The sequence below is a fragment of the Loxodonta africana genome, chromosome 22 (genome assembly GCF_030014295.1).
Source record: "Loxodonta africana isolate mLoxAfr1 chromosome 22, mLoxAfr1.hap2, whole genome shotgun sequence".
NCBI lineage: Eukaryota > Metazoa > Chordata > Mammalia > Proboscidea > Elephantidae > Loxodonta > Loxodonta africana.
The window spans coordinates 37,156,921-37,178,730 of NC_087363.1; the positions used below are offsets into that span (position 1 = coordinate 37,156,921).

The following is a 21,810-nucleotide window of genomic DNA, read 5'->3' on the forward strand; positions in this document are numbered from 1 at the left end:
AATTCTTTTTAATTAAATAAATTAATATTATTTTTTCTCAGAATAAATTGTTAAATATTGCTAAGGTGAGGCCCAAGGGTCCAGAGTGCCTGCTGCAAAGGGCAGCGTCTGGGGCGGGGTGGAGCAGCACTGGGTACGGAATGGAAGAGTCGAGCGCCCTGGAGAGGGTTTCCCCGGGGGCCTAGGGGATGCCCAGGGGAGGCGCCCTCTACAGCAGAAAAGGCAAGCTCAGCGCTCCTGCGGGGCCCTGTGAAGGCCTTGGAAGTGACCTGCCAGGGCGACCCCAGCCTGGAGACTGTCCGGTCCTCCCTGCAGTCTAACCTGCAGCTGGAGGCTGCAGGCAGCACGAGCGTGCTTCGGGGCTCACTTGCACGTGTACACCTCGGTGCGCTCGCTGCACGTGTTGCACTTGACATAGCAACACCAGTGGAATTTGCAGTTGCACTGCCACACCCGGGCGTACTGGTGGGTGTTGTAGCCGCGGCCACAACACATGAGATCACAGCCGCTGGCCTGAGGGGCTGTCTTGTTGCAGGTGCGGCCCTGCGTGCCCACGCTGCCCGTTACCGGGTCCTCCTCGCAGTAGTTGGGTGACTTCTCGATGTACACCAGGTCCGTGTCCATGGGCTTGCGGTAGGAGAGAGGCTTCTTGATCTTCAGGAAGGTGGGCCGTTTGTTGCGGCTGGCGCGCACTGGCTCCACGTGCACAGCCTCGTTGTACTTGTCCTTGAGCACGTAACCCATCTCCCGGAAGTGCGGCAGCGTGGTCCAGCATGTCTTGGTGGTGCACGAGCCCGACACGCCATGGCACTTACACTCCAGCTTCATGTTCTCCTCCAGGATCTGCAGGGGTGGGCAGTGAAAAGCACAGCACACGTCACTGCAAGCCATGGCCAAGCAGCGGCCCCCAGCCCGGCCCTCTCCCAGCCCCGCTGAGCCAGGCTGTGCTCTAGTTTTTCATTTTGGTGCAGGAAACTCAGCCTTGGGTTCAAACCCCTCTCACCTCTGGGCTTTGTGCTGTGCCTTCAACCTGAAACTCGCTTGCTCTCTTTCCCTCCCCAACGCCTGCGTGCCCCTTAGATTTTGTAAGAGACTATTGTATGAGACCAATCCAGACCACAGATACGTTCTCTTTGGCCTGCACAGGTTTACAGTAATTTTGAACCAGCATTTAAGAACCAGGAGAGTTCACTTTAAAATATAGACTTCCAGGTTTTCTTGGCAAACAGAAGAGGTGCCTGTCAACACTAGTATGATATTCAAAGTATGTACTAACTGGGACAGCTGGGCACTGACCTATTGGAATAAAAAAAAAAGCCAGCCACAAAAGCCAGCTGGTTGTCCTGCTGTGCTCTGACTCACCGCAATCCCTGCTGGTATTTCCACATGGCCACAATACTTGGAGCTGCACCAGCAGTTACCTCCTTCACAGGTTGGCACCTTGCAATTTGTCACAGTCCCTACCACTCCCTACTGCCTCACCCACCTCAGTAATGGTTTCTCAGATCATCTGCTTTGATCAATTATGATTCCCACCAGGTCCCTGTGGTCATCTGAGTCTGGGACTCCTGGCTCTGACGGAACATTCCCTGACTCCCTTCTCTGAGCTCCTAACCCCCCTTGTGCTTCCATCTTCAGAGTAGGAGAGGCACCATTATTCAGTGGTTTAAAAGCATAGATGCTGGACCTTGGGTTTAAATCCTGAATCTACCACATACCTGCTACGTGCCCTGGGCAAGCAACTTCACCCCTTTACCCTGCATTTTCCCCATATGTGGAATGGGGATAATAATGGTAACTAATTATAAGCAGGAAACCCTGGTGGCATAGCAGTTAAGAGCTACGGCTGCTAACCAAAAGGTCGGCAGTTCGAATCTACCAGGCACTCCTTGGAAACTCTATCGGGCAGTTCTACTGAAGTTGAGTCGGAATCAACTTGACGGCAATGGGTTTAATTATAAGAACAGGTTCCCAGGTGGCGGAAGCGGTTTGCACTCGACTACTAACTGAAAGATTGGCATTTTAACCTGCCCAGCGGCACCGCAAGAAGATAGGCCTGGTGATCTGCTTCCAGTAAGATTACAGCTAAGAAACCCCTGTGGAGCAGTTCTAATCTACACGCATGAGGTCACCATGAGTCGGAATCGACTCAGACAACTAACGATTATAAGCATACAGTAAAATACTACACAGTAATAAAAAAGAATGAACCACTAATATACACAAAAAGAAGAATGAATCTCTAAGACAATGTTAAGTATAAGAAGTTAAACATAAAAGAGAACATTGTGTATGATTCTATTTATATGAAGTTCAAGAACAGGCCAAGCAAATATACTGAAGTCAAAAGAATGGTTACCCTTAGAGGGCTGGGTTCTAAGGGAGCCTACTGGGGAGCTGGAAATGTTGGATATTTTGATCCGGGTGGTAGTTATACAGGTATATACATATGTAAACTTTAGTCTTAAGCTAAACTAATAGTACTGAACTCATGGTGGCTTTTGGGTGATGAGTAAGCTACAGAAAGTGATCAGAACAGTGCCCAGCACACAGCGAGTGCTGTGTAACGGTTAGCTATTGTATGACAACATCTATCACTTGCTGCCCACCTCCATGAGAGCAGGACCCCTTGAACATGGAACACACCCATCTTGGGCTTCCCTGTGACCTCAGGGCTGAGGACGTGCCTAGTACCGAGCAAGTGCTCAGTAAACATCCAAGGAATGGGTGCAACCATGTGAGCACCCTGAGAAGGCATTTTGCTTCCAGAGCCTCACCTTGTCTTTCCTCCCCTGGAAGACAGCTGCTCCCACCTGCTTTGGAGAGAGGATTAGAGTGAATGTGTGCATGGGTACCTAGCAGAGCTCCTGGACCACAGTAGTAGGTGCTCAATAAATGGTAGTGATAGGTATTTATTAGCATTTAAGTTCTTTTTATTTCTTTTTTTATTGTGGTAAATACACACACGCAGATATGAAAACATTTGCCATTTCAACAATGTTTGCATGTACAATTCAGTGACGTTAATTACCTTTGCCGTGGTAACATAATTATCATGGTCCTGCTGGCCCATTCTGGCTCTGGGGGTTCACCAGGGAGGTTGCAAGCCTTGGAGGTTGCTCTGGGTTAGGGCAGTGGGCCCACAGGAAGGGGAGATTGACTTCCTGGACCCAGATGGGGCCCCTCATTTTCTTTTAGCACTGGGCTTATGTAGCCTGCCCTGTTGCCATTTACAGCTCAGTGACCTGTGGCAACTTCTTAACTTTTCTAGACTTCAGTTTCCCTACCGGTGAAAAGAGCTTGATAACAGTACTAAGCTCACAGAATAAGTAATAGTACTACGATAACAGTACTAAGCTCACCCAATAAATCGTAGCTATTCTTTATGGACCACCACCCATCTGTCAGTTTGTCATACTGCGATGGCTTGTGTGTTGTTATGATACTGGAAGCTCTGCCACCAATATTTCAGATACCAGCAGATTCACCCATGGTGGACAGGTTTAAACAGAGCTTCCAGGCTAAGGCAGAGTAGGAGAGAAGATCTGGTGATCTACTTCTGAAAATTAGCCAGTGAAAACTTTATGGAACACAACAGAATATTGCCTGACATGGTGGAAGATGAGCACCCCAAGTTGGAAGGCATTCAAAATACACAGTGGCCTCAACAGTGGACTCAAGTATGCCAGTGACTATAGCGATAGTGCAGGACCAGGCAACATTCTGGTGTACATGGAGTTGCCATGAGTTGGACTCAACTAGATGGCAACTAACAACAACAACAACAATATTCTCTATCAGAGTGCTCTAAGTCCTCACTGCTTCATCTTCCTTGTTGCTACTTTCATGGCTGCACAATATTCCTTTGAATCGAAATTGCCAGTACCGCATGATGACTTTCGTTGGCCCTGGGCATTTTGCCCTTCGTGAACCTCTTCCTCCATTAAAAAAAGGTCAAAAATTATATTTTATAACTGCTTAGATGAGTATAATCCAGGTTGTACTCATTGTTACTATATTCATTTTTCTTTTGATTTTAAGAGAAACAAAAATTAGAACATTTTTGTAGACCCTTGAAAGTATCGTGGGCCCCGGACCCTCTGACCACTGAACCAGGTAGAGAAGTCGGACCAGGTGGATCATTTACGTCAACAAACTTTTCTGGCGAGGCTTGTGGTATCAGACTCTGAATGGGAAGAACCATTGTGCCCTTATGGGACAGCAGCCTGGCTGAGTGGAAGAGATGGGTCAGAGCAGGGTTAATCCTACTGGAAGAAGGACAGAGTTTCATGCGAGGCTTCCCAGGGGAGGATTTATGTAGGCTAGGCTTTAAAGGATGAATAGAAGTTCACCAGACAGAGGAAGTCAGAGAGGATGAAGCATAGACGAAACGTGGAGGGGAGAGATGGCAGATCACAGTGGCCTTGGAGGCCAAATGAGCTGGGACTGCATTGTTTATTAAGAAATGTAGTCATGATTTCAGAAGTATTTTGAGAACACCTGGGAAAATGGATGGGAAGGGGTGATAGTAGGATTTAGAAGGCCAGGGGGGAGCTGGGAAAATTGTCCAGGCAAGAAAGTAGCGGTTACCAGAGAGGCCTGCAAGGGGAGCCATAACAAGAGGAAACATGGAAGAGCCCAGGGGTCTCTGATTGGATGAATGGGGGTAGACTGCCATTCCCAGGCTGAGGGCAAGGTCCACATGAGAATACTTTATACGCTTAGCTCTTTTAACACTCTAGAACAAGGGTTAGCAAACTTTCTCTGGAAGGGGCCAGACAGTAAGCAGGCCATATGGTCTCTGTCACAACTACTGAACCCTGCCACTGTAGTGTGAAAGCAACCACAATACAATATGTGGCTGTGTTGCATGAAAACTTTATTTACATATACAGATGGTGGGCCAAATTCGGCCCACGGGCTGCAGTTTGCTGATCCCTGCCCTAGGATATCCCAACAATGAAAGAAGACAACATTTTACCCAACCCTGCTATAGTTAAAGATATTTAGGCTGCTCTCATAAATAATATGGAAGGAAATATCTTTGAAACTAAAATGTCTCTTCCTTCCTCACCACTTGAGCCTGATCCCATCCTAACGAACATTTATTGAGCTCCTGCTGTTCTATAGGCACTGGGGCAGGGATATACCAGTGATCACAGTTCCTGGATCAAGGTGTGTCAACATTTTCAGTGTCCTTCATGCAAATTGCCCAGTTGCTTTTTTGCCTATTATATGGTGAAAGAATAAATGAATGAATGAGTAAATAAATGACTAAATATTTCTGAATCACCTATACACACACTGGGCCCATACTTTTACAGATGGCATCTTACTTAACTCTATGAGGTTAATAGGTTATGATTCCATTTTACAGGAAAGAAAACTGAGGCTCAGCCAACTTTCCAAGCTGGTCTATAAAACACTCTGAAGCAAGGCCTTAGAGCTAAGGGTGTGAGCTAGTGCTTAGTGCAGAGGAGACAGGGCCATGCTAGGGGATCAGAGAGCAGATTCCAGTCTAAGTGTAGTCACCCACTTGCTCTGTGGCCTGGGATTGTCACACTCCCTCTCTGGGCCTCAGTTGCTTTAAACACAAAGTGAAGACAAGTCCATCTTTTCTGAAGAAGTCAGGGTGTTGGACCAGAATCAGACAATTAAAATAACAGTTATTAGATTTGCCTCTAGTGGGCCTATGCTGGGTCTGGGGACACAGAGGTGACAAAATAAGGTACCTGTTTCCAAAGATGGGTTTGTGTTCAGGGTCCTCACAGCTCTAGAAGCTTGGCTTCCATGAGGAAGCGGCCAGTGCTTGGGTCAACACAACCTCCAGGAAGGAAGGGCCACCACATTTCAACCATAGTCTCTGTAATCAAACAAGCCGGCGACACTGCAAACATCCAGAGTGTTCCAGGATGGAGAGTTCTGGTTCAAACATACCCGGTGTGGAAGAGCACCTACTATGTATTAGCACCCTTGCATGGCCTCCACACATGTTCAGATGGTCCTGACAAGCTCCCCTTCAAATGGCATGTCCCAAAATACACAGATGTCCCTCTTGGTTGTCAGTGGGAAAATGTTTCCCCAAATGTCCTGCCCATCTTTCTGTCCTGGTCTGAGAAGTGAGAAGAAAAAGGAAAGGCTCAGAGGTGTGATGACGGCAGGGCAAGGCAGGGTTTCTGAGGCACTAGAGCCTGGCTGATGGAGACTGTACTGCAGTCAGAGTCTCTAACACAGAGATACCTGTGGGATGTTCACAGCTGATTCTGACAATATCAAGTGTTGATGAGGAAGTGGAGCAACTGAAACTCCCATACTCAGCTAGTGGGAGTACAGAAATGATACGGAGCCTGATTTTCAGTATCTAATAAAGTTGAAGATGTATATGCTCCTGTGCCTCAGAAATTTTGCTTCCAAGGTGCATACCCTAGAGACTGTATGTGTGTGTGCACAGAAGACAGGTTCAAGAATGTTCATCACAGCAGCACCCATAATAGATCCAAACTGGGAGCAATGCAGACGTTCATCCACAGTTGAATGAATAAGTAAACTGTGGAATGTGCACTCAGTGTTCCACTACAGGGCAGTGATGGTGCGTTGCTACAGCAAACCACGCTAAAGGGATCAATCTCACAAATGCAGTGTGGAAGAGGAGAAGTCATCAAAGATTTCCATAGAATGATTTTATTTATATCAAGTTCAAAGGCAGGCAAAAATTGGACTATATTGTTTAGGGACAGTTAGGGAAACTATAATAAAAAGTAAAGAAATGAGGATCACAAATATCAAGGCAAGGGTTGTCCCTGGAGTAGTGGGTAGAAAGCTGTGGTTGTAGGAGGTCACCAGGGGGCTTCTGATGAGCTGGTAATATTTTGTTCTTTGATAGGGGTGATGGTTACATGGATAAACCAAAAAGAAAAGAAAAAACCAAATCCATTGCCATCAAGTTGATTCCTACTCATAGCGATCCTACAGGACAGAGTAGAACTGCCCCATAGAGCTTCCAAGGAGCATCTGGTAGATTCGAACTGCCGACCTTTTGGTTAGCAGCCATAGCACTTAACCACTACACCACCAGGGTTTCCAGTTACATGGATAATGCTTTATAATTATTCTTTATATGAACATATTTGTTCTGTGTACTTTTTTTGCACGTAAGCTATACCTCAAAATTTATAACAAGGCAATGGGTACAGATGGCCAATAAACACCCAAAATATGCTCAACATCATTATCTATCAGGTAAATGCAAATAAAAACCATCACAATGAGACACCATCTCACACCCCCCAGGATGGCTATAATAAGTGTTGAGGATACGGAGAAATTGGAACTTTCGTACACTGCTGGTGTGGGATGAAAAACACTACAGAAAACAGTCTGGAAGTTCCTCAAACAGTTAAACATTGAGTTTAACCATATGACCCTAGGTATCTACTCAAGAGAAATGAAAACATAGTTCTACAAAAAAAAAAAAACTCGTACATCAATGTTCATAGCAGCACTATTCACAATAACCCAAAAGTGTAAACAACTCAAATATCCATCAACCAATGAATTATAAAATCTTGCATGCAATGGAATATTATTCAGCCATAAAGCGAAGTGAAGTACTGATACATGCTACAACATGGATGAACCCTGAAAACATTACGCTGAGTGAAATGAGTCAGACGCAGAAGGATGGAATATCCAGAATAGGCAAATCCATAGAGACAGAAAGTAGATTAGTGGGCAGGAGAAAGGGCTGGGGGGAAAATGGGGAATGGCTACTAAAGGGTATGGATTTTGAGGGGGAATGATAAAATTATTCTAAAATTGACTGTGGTGATGGTCCCATACTCTGCATATACTAAAAATCCCTGAATTGTACACTTTAAATGGGTGAATTGTATGGTATGTGAATTATATCTCAATAAAGCTGATTTTTTTGTTTGCTTGGTTTTTTAAAGGCAAGGAGGAAGCCCCTGGAAGTTTTAGTGAGAAAGCCACACGAATGCTGGTGTTTCTCTGCAAGTCTATGACAATGAATGCTATTGCTGTCGGTGGACAGTGGATGGTGGGCAAAGAGTCCCCACGCTAAGGCAAGGCTCTTGGCTCTCAGGTCAGGGTGCAGCCCCACTGCTGCGGCCACACGCTGCGTTTTTCTTCCTCTGTGGCCTTGGATGGCAGGAGGCTCTGGTGGTATTTGTGTGGGCCCCTAATCAGATGATGTCCACCCCGCTAGTCCTGCAAACTCTGCATTTCGAGAGCCTCAGTGATGGCATCATGTCCGCATAAAGCTGGGCAGAATCACAGCTGCCCTGGCCAGGGCTGGTCACACAGATGGGCAGCCAAGCAGGTATCCAACCCCCTCCCCAAGGCAGGGCCTTGAGTAAAGGGACAACTGCAGAGGGAATGCATAAGGGCCAAAGTGGGACTCTTTGCCCCAAGGCCAGGCTGGCTAGCAGCCTCTGAGCTGCTTGAGGGAATTCCATCTGACCCACTAGAAGAGTCTGGATTCTGTGAGTCAGAGTCAGGCGGTCTAAGGGTCTGCAGGTGCTAAGACGACCCAACCCTCTGCACCTCCCTGCATGCATAGCAGGTGCTTAAGAAACACCCAAAGGTAACTTCACCAACAGGGTGCATCCAAGCTATCGTGCGCAGGTAAGCGCCAGGCCTGACCAGCGGCCAGCGGTAATGTTCAGGGTCCTGCGGACCTTGCCGGGCCAGGTATCACCGGCACTGCTGCATGGAGGGGAAGTTGGGAGGGTCCACGGGAGGACCAGTGAGGGAAAGAAGGGGCGATTGTGGGAGAGCTGCATGGAGGGATGTTACTGTGTGAGCATCAGAGGCTGCATTGCTGGGTCCCAACTTGAAGCTCAGCCTTGTAAGAACGTTCAGAGCCTGCCATTTAACTACCCTGTGATGCCCACATTCCATATTTCAAAAGAAAATTAAACACGAACATAAATCTGTGAGACTGGTGTCTGGCTCCCAGAACATGTCAGGTGGTCTGGTGTCTGCAAAACCAGTGGAGCCTCTGGTACAATGACCAGGGGTAGCTGTATTCCTGGCAAGACTGCCTGCAGGTGCAGCCCAGGTAGCAGCTCTCTCCAGGCCCCTGTCTCTCCCGTGTGCTCCAGGCCAGCCAGCCTCCACCTGCCCTTGCCTACCTCTACCTGCTGCCCTGGTTGGTCAGGATGCAGTGCAGACCCCTACAGGAAGCCATGATGACTCACTGGACTCATGTTTATTGCTATGAGCCGGAATCGACTTGCTGGCAATGGGTTTGGTCTGGTCTGGTTTGGGTTTACTATGTGTTAATTGAGCGCCTACGGTGCTAACAGTGCAAGGATGTGGGAATACAGCAGAGGTCAAGGTGGACAGAGTGGCTGCACTTACCGAGGGTACTTCTAGGAGGCAAAGGGGCTACAGAGAACTGATTAAAATAATTCCAGACAGAGAAAGAAGAAAATAGAACAGAATTAAGGGCTAGAGCATCACCTGTCTGCCAGCGATGCTTGTGTGTTGCTAGGATGCTGACCAGATTTCAGCGGGACTTCCAGACTAGGAAGAAAGGCCTGGCAATCTACTTCTAAAAATAAGCCAGTGAAAACCCTATGTATCACGATGTCTGATCCTGTTGTGCTTGGATTACTGTGAGCCAGGGGTTGACTGGACAGCAGCTAACGACAACAACAAGGGCTGGGGAGTGAGGGAGGAGGTGGGGTAGGCTGTGCGAGACCGAACGGTCAGGGACGACCTGTCTGGAAGGTGTTCGAGCAGCGAGCTGAACCACAGGAGGAAGCCAGCACATGGTATCAGCACGGAGACTCAGCCTCTGGTTTAATTTCCACCTGAGCACACAGAGCTGGGGACAGCAGGGCAAAGGGCTTGAGGCATCTGCAGAACAGGACACAGGCCAAAGTGGCTGGGATGAGGAGACGAAGGTGCAGTTATAGGCACTGAGATGACAGGTGGGGGCAGTCAGATCCTCCTATAGGCCCACAGACCATGGCAAGGAGGGGGGACTTTTTTGTTCTGTTCTTTAAAACATAAATGCTGTTTCTTAGAGCAGTTTTAGATTTACAGAAAAATTGCAAAGATAGGACAGAGTCCCCACAGAGCCCACATCCAGTTGCCCTACGTTAGCATCATATGTCATATGGCAAATGTGTTATAATTAGTGAGTTAATAGTGATACGTTGTTACTAACTGAAGTCCATAGCATTCCGATTGTCTTAGTTTCCCCCTAATGTCGTTTTTCTGTCCCAGAACCTCATCCAGGACACCACATGACCTTAGTCTTCATGTCTCAGGTGATAGGCATGGAGAGGAAGCCACTGGCAGTTCAGGTGGGCCAATGGCAAGATCAGATTTATTTTTGGAAAAGATCTCAGAGGAGAAGCTGTGTGCAGACACTGTCTCTGGAGTGGAGATCTGGCTGTCTTGGCTGCTGATGGGCAGGGTTCCCTCTCTGGGTCTCAGTTTTCTTATTTTGAATGCAGAGTTTGAACTAGATGACATCTGAGGCTGCTTCCGACTCTCTCGTATCCATACTGCTCCTTAACCTATACAAAGTATATGTGGAGTGCTGGCAACATGCAATTTTCATGACATACCCTGAGAGGAGGCATTGTCATTCCATTTCCCAGGTGAGAAAACTGAGGCTCAGAGAAAGGAAGGGACTTATCCAAGACCACAGATGTGCTGAACCTCTTCTGTATGCCTCTACCAGACCACTCCTCACCCTTCCCTCTTCCCCTTGACACCTTGACAGGCTAAACTGCAGGACGGCACTTGCTTGCTCCAGGACCCTGAACATTGGCTTGGTGGTTGGTTGGGTGTGGGCTGTGCAGCTGTGGAAGAGTTTGGATGCACCCTTGTGGCTTCCAGGTAGGTTTGGCCAGAGGAAGGCGGGAGTGGGAGATTAGAGTGCAGGGGGAAGTCCAGATGGGTGGTTATCCTCTCTGCTCCCTCTCTGATCCCTCCTGCAGGATTGCTGCATTTCCCAATCAAAAGGCCAAAGCTGCCAGGAGGTCCTCTCTGGCAGGACCTCTCTGGATTCTAGCAGCCACAACCTCCCTGCGCTTCAAAGCCAAGGAGTAACAGCTCCCCACTTCTGTCAGCCCCAGGTGCTGCACCATCCCTTGTGCCTCCTTTAACCTTGCCCTCCACTTAATGAGCAACCACTCTTTTTTAACAGCTTTATTGCAATATAATCTACATGCCATACACATCACCCACGTCAAGTGTACAATTCAGTGGTTTCTGGTATGTTCACAGAATTGTGTGACCATCGCTACAATCTAATTCTAGAACATTTTCATCACTCCCAAAAGAAATCCCATACCCATTAGCAGTCACTCTCCATTTTCCTTTTCCCCAGTCATCTACTTTCTGTCTCTATAGATTTACCTGTTCTAGACATTTTAAGAAAACCCTGGTGGCATAGTGGTTAAGTGCTACGGCTGCTAACCAAAGTGTCGGCAGTTCGAATCCGCTGGGCACTCCTTGGAAACTCTACGGGGCAGTTCTACTCCGTCCTATAGGGTCGCTATGAGTCAGAATCGACTCGACGGCACTGGGTCCTGGTTCTGGGTTAGACATTTTAATAGAAATGGAACCATACAATATGCGGGTTTTTGCATCTGGCAGTCAGTATGTCTCCAAGGTTCATCCATGTCAGAGCATGGTCAGTGCTTCATTCCTTTTATGGCCAGGTAATATTCTATTGAATTATAGGCCACATTTTATTCATCCATTCATCAGTTGATGGATAGCAGTCTCCTTTTTAAACACTCCTTAACTTCCTGGTGTGAGTGTGTCAGTTGTATCTGGCCAAGACCCCTGTGGATGTCCATGTAAACAGACAGATGTTAGGGCCTCCTTTCCACTAGCAAGCACCTGTCAGCACCTCTTCTGTGCCAGGCTGCATGGCAGTGCCCAGGACCAAGCCCAGTCCTCTTGGATTCCAAGGCCAGTGCTCTTCCCCCCATCCTGTGCTCTCTTGAGCACGTTCATCCCTTCCCACACCTCTTAGCTCTGCCCTGCTGTTTCCTTATCTGGGAAACAGAAGCTTGACTCAGCAATTCCAGTACTGAACACTGACCCCACAGGGAGCTCACAGAGGCATTATCCGAAAGATGAAAAGGTTGAAAGAATCTGAAGATCCATCAAGGGGGACTGATTATATAAATTATGGAGCAATTCTAAGGTAAAATATCTCACAGCTGTTGAAAAGAGGGAAACAGGTCTGTACCTCATGAGGACAGATCTGCAAATCACATGGTTAAGAGAAAAAAGCAAAAGCACGCAGGGCACTGGAGAGAGACAGAGGGTCTGTGAGATGGTGGGAGGCTACAGCAGAGGCTGCTTGTACAGCAGCTCACTCGCCTCAACTCAGCGCAGCGTTCTGCACGCGACAAACTCAGGTTTTGTTTTTTGGAACTTTCTCTTTTTTTCTGAGTATGTTCCATCTGCAGTTGGTTGAATCCAAGGATGTGGAAATTTTGCATACGGAGGGCCGACTGTATGTTCACAAGAGCACAGAATATTTCTGGTAGAATACATGAGGAATTGGTGACAGGGGCTGCCTCAGGGTAGGGCACCCCCGTGCTAGAGGAGAGGAGGACAGGAGCCTTACTTTTCACGGGATTGCCTTCTGTGCCCTTCGAATATTACACCATGTCAGGAAAAAAGTCACCTCCAGGAAGCCTTCCCTGATTGCCAGGGGAACCAGCGACTCCCTCAGAGTGACTATAGCCATCCTGGGCTCTTAGAGGACTTGTCACCTTATCTCCATGTCAGCATCCTCCATCAGGCCAGCAGTTCTTTGTGGTGGACGTGGAGATACACCACCCAGGTCCCCTCGAGGAAGGACTAGCTTCACATCTATAGAGAGTGGGCTGATGGTAAGCCAACTCACCAAAAAAAAAAAAAAAGGCACTGTTTTGTAATGTTTGCCAATTTCTGTGGGATAAATGTTCCTACCGCGGCTGATTTTAAGCTATCAACAATTCAATAATCAGCTCGCAAACCTCCTGAATATTTAATACTCGGCTTTTATGAGCCAATGTGAGCTGGCCCCAGTACACCACTGGACCAGAGTGTGGTCAGCAGAAAGCCTCCAGGTGCTAGATCCTTCAGGGTCAGCCTCAGCTGCAGAGAGCTGCAACTTCTCACAGCAAACTGGGGGAGAACAGGGGAAGGGCGGTTTGGCCATCTTAGCCAGAGGCAGGGCCCTCTGATGGACAGTCCTTGATCCAGAGCTCCCTGCCAAGCTGGCTGTGGCTTTTCGAGCTGGCATTCCTGCATGGCCTCTCCCTCTGCCCTGTCCTAGAGGCTTCACTGAGGCCTGATCAACAGTATAGGCCTGAAATTCCATCTCAGGGTCTGCTTCTGGAGAATGCTCCAGGTGACACTGCCCAAGGGCAGGGCCACAACACTCACCTCCACCTCTCCAGCTTTCGGGAAAGAGCCTGGCACAGAGAGGGTGCCAACAGGTGTTAGCTCAAGGAAAGGAGAACCTATGTTGTCTGTTCACATGTGCACCCACCCATTTTGTACTGAGCACCTGTTGTGGTGGTTGTTAGCTGCTGAGCTGGCCCCAACTCATGGCGACCCCATGCCCAACGGAACTGCTGCCCCGTCCTGCACCATCCCCATGATCGATTGCAGATTGGACTGCTGTGATCCATAGGGTTTCCACCGGCTGATTTTTGGAACCAGATCGCCAGGCCTTTCTTTCTAGTCCATCTGAGTCTGGAAACTCTGCTTAAACCTGTTCAGTATCAGCACCACGCAAGCCTCCAGTGACAGATGGGTGGTGGCTGTGCATGAGACACGTTGTCTGGGAAGCGAACTTGGGTGTCCCCTGTGGAAGGTGAGAATTCTACCACTGAACCACCACTGAGCATCTACCAGGTACTATTTCCCATCACCCTGCTACAGAGGCTCCAGGAGTACTGTGGCTCAGGCAAATGCTACCCTGTCTCCTCGGAGTTTGTAGGCCCAAGCCAGAAGCAGCCGTGAAATCAAGAACCTCCCAAACCTAATTGTAAATTGGTGAGTGCTGCAAAGGAGGGGAGAAGGGAGCAAAGATAACTTTAGCCAGGAGGAGCTCCTCTTGGGTGCAGGCTCAAGGAAGTCTCCTCAAGAAGGCAAGGTCTGAGCTGGGAGCTGGGGGATGAGTTACAACAGGTCACACTACAGGGGATGGGGAGAAGAGCATGTCAGACGGCCGGGACAGCACATGCAAAGGCCCTGTGGCATGTGGGACTGGGGCCCATAGAGGAACAGGAAAGAGGCTAGTGTGGTTGATCGCAGCTTGGTGGGAAATGAAGCTGCAGAGCCGGGCAGGGGTGGACCACTCGGGGCCAGGGAGGCATCCGGATTGTCCAAGAGTAGGAGGGGCCGTGGGGCCTTGGCAGTGTAGTAGTTAAGAACTCGGCTGCAAACCAAAAGGTGGGCAGGTTGAATCCGCCAGCTGCTCCTTGAAAACGCTATGGGGCAGTTCTACCCTGTCCTACAGGGTCGCTGTAAGTCAGAATCAACTGAGTGGCAATGGGTTGGGGGCACTGCTAAGAGGCAGTTATGCAGGGGAGCCACGAGAGCTATTGACACTTTTGGAGATGATCTGGGATAGAGTGGAAACCAGGTCAAAGAGGGTCAGAGTGGCACTGTGGAGACCCAGGCCAGAGTCGGGGGCAGCTTTGTCCAACATGGCAGCAGTGGAGGGATGAGGAGGAGCCAAATATAATGACAGAGCTGAACTGGCAAGACTTCGTGGTGAATGACCCTGGCACAGCTGCGGGAGGCCGTTCACTGAGACAGGGACCTGGAAGAGGGATGCGGCTTGGGGAAGAGCCGGGTCGAGGGCACCAATGAGGACATTTCAACTGCAGTAAGCAGCCAGGAAGAAGGGCATCTAGGGAACAGATGTGGTGTCACTGAACTCTGGGCCCTGTCAGCTCAGGTGCCTGCAGGGAAGAATGTGACCAGAGTCCCAGTTAGATTCAGTCACTTCCACAAGCTTAAACACAGGGAAGCCAGTCGTAAGTGGGTAAGCACCTGTAATTTTTGTTATTAGAAAAAATTGATTGCAAAAATACAAGACGGGAAAGAGTGAGAAAGACTGAAAGCTTTAGGTGATCACAAGTTCAAAATGAACTTAAAAAAAACAAAACAAACCTGTTGCTGTCGAGTTGATTCCGACTCAGAGGCTGCTAAAAAGACAACAGTCTGAGGCCATGCTAACTGAGGTCTAGTGCCCACAATGGAAACCCTGGTGGTATAGTGGTTAGGAGCTACGGCAGCTAACCAAAAGGTCAGCAGTTCGAATCCACCAGGCACTCCTTAGAAACCCTGTGGGGCAGTTCTACTATGTCGCTATGAGTTGGAATCGACTCGACAACAACAGGTTTTAGTGCCCTCAATAAGGAAGGGGATGGTCTGGCTTTGTGATTCTCAGAGCTGGGCTAACTCCGGGCCATGCCTCAGGAGATGGGCAGAAGCAGGCAGAGCATGGCTATAGGAGAGGGTCAACATGGGGAGGGGGCTGGAGACTCCATACTGAAGGAGCTGGAGCTGCTCAGCCTAGAGAAGGGCAGCTTCTGAGATCCCTGGTCGCTGCCCGACAGGCTCTACAGGACTGTCCCCGTGTAGGGGGAGTGGGAGGGGCTGTAGGTCCAGAGGACAGATCTGGGACCCCAGTATGGGGGAGTCCCAGGGCAGCAGATCTCAACTCTGTGGGAGACCAGCTTTCGCCCACCCGGCAGACCAGGGCTGGGTAAGCTGCTGGGGAGGTGATGAGCTCCCTGGCCTGGGAGTGTGTGCGAGCAGCAGCTGGGGTCTATAACAGAGATTCCTGCACTGGGTGGGGCGGAGCTGCTCCTGGGATGCTTCTCTGTCCCCCGGCCCAGCCCCAAACCTGTCTGGAGCAGCAGGAAGTATTTTCTGCACTGCTGGAGGGAGAGAAATCAATCTCTTCTGACAGATCCCCCAGGAAGTGCCAACAATGTACCAGGTGCTGCCCAGAGCCCAGAATTACCCAGGGCGGGGTTCTCAGGTCTGGGTGGGGCCTTGGGAGAAACTTGGCTCCGAAGAATTTCTTGACTCATACCCCCCAATAGATACTATTGAAGTCGGCCTCCTGGACTGACCAGACCCTCAGGGCTGCCCAGAGGCTCCTGGGAGGAAAGAAGGGTTTGTGGTGAAGAGAGATCACACAGTGGCCTCTGCCCCCATGCAGACCAAGAGTGACCAGGAGTGGCTGTCACCCTCCACATCATTGTGGGGGGATCTGATTTTTAAAACCCAAAATCCGTTTTCCCACTATGACTTCTGCAGTCGTCCTGACACAGCAATCAATCCTTGTCAATTCCCACCTGCAGAGCCCTCCCCCAGGAATGCAGCTCTCAGTTGCCTCTGCATGGCTCTGGGTCCCACTGGTCATCGCTCCGGGTCCCACTGGTCATCACTCTGGGTCCCACTGGTCATTGCTCCAGGTCCCACTGGTCATCACTCTGAGTCCCACTGGTCATTGCTCCCCATTTCCACTGGCCATCACTCCAGGTCCCACTGGTCATCGCTCCGGGTCACACTGGTCATCGCTCCGGGCCCCACTGGTCATCGCTCTGGGTCCCACTGGTCATCGCTCCCCATTTCCACTGGTCATCACTCCAGTTCCCAGCAGTCATCAGCTCAGTTCTCACTGGTTATCACTCCGCATTCCCATTGGTCATCGCTTCGGCCCCCTGTTGTGGTTCTTTTGTGCACTTTTTCTACACGAAAGCATTTAGCTTCTGCTCTTATTGGCTTATTCAATGTCCCTTCCACTAGAATGTTCCTCCATGCGCAGGGGAGGTCTGTCTTGTTATCTCTGTATCCCAGCACCCAGAACAGTGCCTGGCACTCCGTGTATGCTCAGTAAGTGCTGACTGGATGCACAGTGAATGACAGGCACTTGGTGGCTGAAAGGACAGCATTTTGATTGCCAAGATGCCTTAGCTTTGTTTCTCCTAGGGTCTCGGGACCTGAAGCCCTGTTTCTACGTGCTCCCCTTCCCTCCCCAATCCAGATCCCCAATGCTTTCCTGGAAAGCCAACACTACCTGACATGGGGAAGGCAGAAGACACTGTGCAGCCCAGCACCCACGCCCCCTCTCCAGAGAATCATGCCTGAGTTTCTGAGACACCTGATGACTGCCCCTGCCCCCCCCCAGCCTTCCCTCTCAGGCCAAAAGAATTTAGGCCACATCAATTGAGGTCTAATAGTAAGAATGTGGGAGGCCAAGGGGTGGGGCATAATTTCAGCCATGGCCAGTCAGCACATTCCATCCTCCAGGTCACCCTGGAGGCTGATGGCTCAGGCCAGGGCAGTCAGGCCCAACCTGAGGAAGTGCTGGGGATTCTGTGTGAAGCGAAGGCAAGAGCTGCGGAGAGGCATCACTCACCTTGTGGGAATGAGAATGGAGCCCACTAAGGAAGCAGAGCTGAGAAATGGGGGTGGGGGAAGAGGGGTGTGTGCAACTGGGCCCTAGGAATATCACTGGCACCCCGGATCAAGCTGTGCCTGAAGCCAGTGCCCCAGGACCATTCAGTTCCATGAACTAATGGATTTCCTTTTTTTCTTAAGCCAGTTTGAACGGGGTCTCTGTTCCATACAGCTTAAAGTTCCCTAACTGGTACAGAACCCAGTTTATCTGTGCAGGGGAGGTGCCTCCGTAGAGCTGATAGCCAGTCCCTTGTTGATGGGTTTTAAGGCCAGATGGCGTGGATCAGATCTGTGGAGCCAGGACTGGTTTGCCTGCTAGTGCCTCGTGGAGGCCTGAAGACCCAGGCTCTGGGTTAGCTGACATCTGCTGCTTCCTCTTCCTTGATCTCCTCAACTGTTGGGCAGCCTGGCTCCCCTGCAGGGAGGGGTCAGTTCTGGGCTATCTGTGCCCCAGGTGATCAGCAGAGACCCCGGCAACCAGGCAGTGTCTACATGGTAGCACAGCATGATGAGAGGCAACCTGAAGCAGGGAAGAAGCTCAGGTGACAGGGCCAGATGGCCCAAGAGCCCTGGTTCTTATCCCACCTATGGCCGGCGCATGCTGGTGATGACAGATATGGCTGAAGAAAGCAGCTCTGTCTGGCTACTGCCTCATCACAGAAAACCTGCCTCCAACAACCAACACTAAAAATGTAAGACACTGCCCGATAAAAAGAGAAACCCAAGAAAGTGGCTTCTCCTGTCCTGCCCCCTTCTTTCCTATCTTTAAATGCTGTACAGTGAGAATGTGATTCCTGGAGCTTAGGCAGCTATCTTGTGACTAAGAGGCAAGAGAATTAGACACTGACAGGTGACAACGGCAGAGTGGAAGGATGGAAACAGCCTTGGGCCTAGGAGAGATGGCTGAGCCTCTGAAAGAAACTACATACAGCCTTTTATTTTGCAAGAAAAAAGCAAACTCCTATCATCAAAGCCACACCTAATAAGATATTCTGTTACTTGCAGCCAAATGCACTTCCGGCGATTCATTTCTCGTTGTAAAGTAGGGGCAAGTCTTTCCTCCGGGGGAACAGTGGGGATTAAATGAGAGAAGGATTGTTCAGGGACTGGTACAGTGGTTCTCACACAACAGACACCCTACCTGTGTGAGTTTTTCTCAAGTCCCTCCCTGAATGCTACTGCGAGCCTGCCACGTGGCAGCAGCTGAGACGCACCAGCCCAGTGCTGAGAGGGCAGGGCAGGGGAACCATGGGGAGTAACTGGGGGACCAGGGAGGAGCAACCTGTTGGAGGCCCTGGTTCTGCTCTACACTGTTGGGTGGCAGTGGGAAAGTCCCTTTCCCTCTCTGAGCCTCAGTTTCCCCCACTCATATAATGAGGGGCTAGAGGGGATCTCTGAGAGAGAAAACAGGTGCATGAAGGCAAAATGAGTGTAGGGGTAAGGAAAGGAGCTGGTTAGCTGAAGTGTGCCACATCTTCCCAGAAGTCCCTGGGGTAGGAGCCAATATCTGGGTGGTACAGAAGCCACAGGGACATGAGGAAGTGATCGTTAACCCTGATGAGGTCATTTTGAGTGCTAAATGGTCCCCGGTGAAGAAGCCCCGGCCCTTTGTCCTCCCTCCATCCTTCTCACAAACCCAGGCTGACTCCTCCCCAAACCTGTCCAGTAGCAAACACAGACACAGACACATACACATACAACTCTGAAGTGTGTCTGAGCCACCGCTTCCTGTCCTTGGAGTCAAGGGCATCTTTATGAACCCCCCCAAGGTCATCACCTTCCTCCTCCCTTCAGACCATCCGCCCTGGGTCTGTGGAATATACTTCTCCAACCAAGTTGCCATTAGTGCTTTATCCCACCCTCAGATCCCAACCCCAATCCGCAGAAGGACATTTGGTTCCTAAACCTTCACCAAAGAAAACCCAAGTCAGCCAGATCACCTGGAAAGCTGGGCTTTACTGAAGGAGACATACAGAAAGCAGGGGCGGATTGCCTGAGTCTCTTCCTCCTGGGGCTGATGGTTTGGTCTCAGAGAAGGCCCTGTCTAGGTTAGACTCTAGGGGACTTGAAGAGGCAGAAGGACAGTCCCCAAGTCCTATTGTTTTCCTCTCCCACGTGGCCCCAACTACCCAACTTTTCTCTAAGTACTACCCGACCCAAATGCCCCACACCATGAAGTCAAACACTTGTCCATCGTCCCTGTGCATGGTAAAAGGTGTCCCTTACTGTGCATGGGCCATGGGCAGCTCCCAGTACTGGGCACCTCCCAGGCATCGTCCTGGGACCTGCTGGAGTAAAGACACTGTGCTTACCTCCCTGAGGGCCTGGGGGTGTGGGTAGTCTCTGGTGGCCCTCCAGGTCCCCCTCTCCCACTCTGCCTTCCTGCTCTGTGCACTGCAAGGCCGGCCTGGGCACACTATACCCAGGGGCTCCTTGCCTTCCAGCTTCAGGTCAGTTCAGCTAATGGGAGATTCTGCAGGAGTCTGGAGGGCAGGAGAAGAGAGGCTGGGTGGTTTATCCCCAGGGCTCCCTTTCTGGCAGTGGTGGTTCAGTAGCAGAATTGTTGTCTTCCATGTAGGAGGCCTGGCTTTGATGCCTGGCCAGCGCATCTCAAGTACAGCCACCGCCCATCTGTCAGTGGAGACCTGCATGTTGCTATGATGCTGAACAGGTTTTAGCAGAGCTTCCAGGCTTAGATAGACTAGGAAGAAAGGCCTGGCAATCTACTTCCAAAAATCAGCCAATGAAAATTCTATGGACCACAATGATGTGATCTACAACCAATCATGGGGATGGCGCAGAACTAGGCAGCATTTTGTTACATTGTGTATGGGGTTACCATGAGTTGGGGGCCCACTCAATGGCAGCTAACAACCCTTTCTGTAGCTGCATTCCTCCACCTACAGCCAAGGCTCCTGCCAGGTGGCTCCTCTCCTACAGCTCCAGCTAAGAGTGTGACACTGCTACCCCGCTCATGCAGGCCTGCAGGTAAGCGCTCCCCTCTGTTGCCAACCCAGGTGCTGCACCAGCCCTTGCAGGATTCCCTTAGTTAAATTTTCACCTGTTACCCCTGGGTTTCCAGCTACCAGACCCTGGCTGGGATACTGGGTAAGTTACCCCACCTCCTTGAGCCTCAGTTTTGTCTCCTCAGTAAATGGACCCAGTGGAACACACCTAGTGGTGGTATAAAAATTAAAAAAAAAAAACCATTGCTGTTGAGTTGATTTTGACTCACACTGACCCTATAGGACAGAGTAGAACTGCCCCAGAGAGTTTCCAAGGACTGCCTGGTGGATTCGAACTGCCGACCTTTTGGTTAGCAGTCAAGGTCTTAACCACTACGCCACCAGGACTCTAGTGGTGGCATGTCAGAATTAAATAACCAAGTGCATAGTGCCTGGCCAAGGAGGCTCTCAGTAAATGTATCTGCCATTGTTATGGCTGTTAAATTACTGAAGGTGCTACATAAGATTTTGGTTATTGGTCTTGGGATCAGAGACAATTTCTCAGCACAGGGCTCAAAGCTGGTTTCGAGCCTTGGCTGCTCAGTGTCACACTTCCTATTTGCACATCCATCCCTCCCGCCAGACTGGGTGGGAGCTGTACAAGGACAGAAACCATGCCCAACTCCCAGAAAAGCTGAGTCCACTGCTATTCTAAGTGCTTAACACACGGCTACTCATTTAATCTCCACAGCAACCGCAGGAAGCAGATTGAGTATCATCATCCCCATTTTACAGATGAGGAAGCTGAGGCACTAAGAGGTCACAGTGCTGGCCCACGGTCACACAATTAGGAAGCATTGGAGCTGGTATTGGGACTCAGGCAGTCTGGCTCTAGAGCTCTGTGATGCAGCTAAACAAAAGAAGGAAGGCGTCGGGGCGGGGATGGCCTTGCTCCCTCAGGCCATGGTCAATAGTGCTGGTTTGTATAGTATATGCTGTTGTGCCCCCCCGTGTGTGTCAGTTTGTCGTACTGTGGGGGCCTGCATGTTGCTGTGATACTGGAGGCTATTCCACCGGTATTCAGATACCAGCAGGGTCACCCATGGAGGACAGGTTTCAGCTGAGCTTCCAGACTAAGACAGACTAGGAAGAAGGACCTGGCAGTCTACTTCTGAAAAGCATTAGCCAGTGAAAACCTTATGAAGAGCAGCAGAACATTGTCTGATATAGTGCTGGAAGATGAGCCCCCCAGGTTGGAAGGCACTCAAAAGATGACTGGGAAGAGCTGCCTCCTCAAAGTAGAGTTGACCTTAGTGACATGGATGGAGTAAAGCTTTCAGGACCTTCATTTGCTGATGTGGCACGACTAAAATGAGAAGAAACAGCTTCA

The 21,810-nt window shown here is 49.9% G+C and overlaps 1 protein-coding gene across 1 annotated transcript in view; it reads right to left on the bottom strand.

The window, feature by feature from the left end:
• Positions 1 to 263: 263 nt before the first annotated feature.
• The window catches only part of WNT7A (Wnt family member 7A), a 75,865-nt gene continuing 54,318 nt past the window's right edge, over positions 264 to 21,810 (bottom strand). The window contains exon 4 of the mRNA XM_003409734.3: positions 264 to 843. Within this exon, the coding sequence (XP_003409782.2) occupies positions 364 to 843 (480 nt within the window). The 3' untranslated portion in view covers positions 264 to 363. The remainder of the gene's footprint in view (positions 844 to 21,810) is intronic.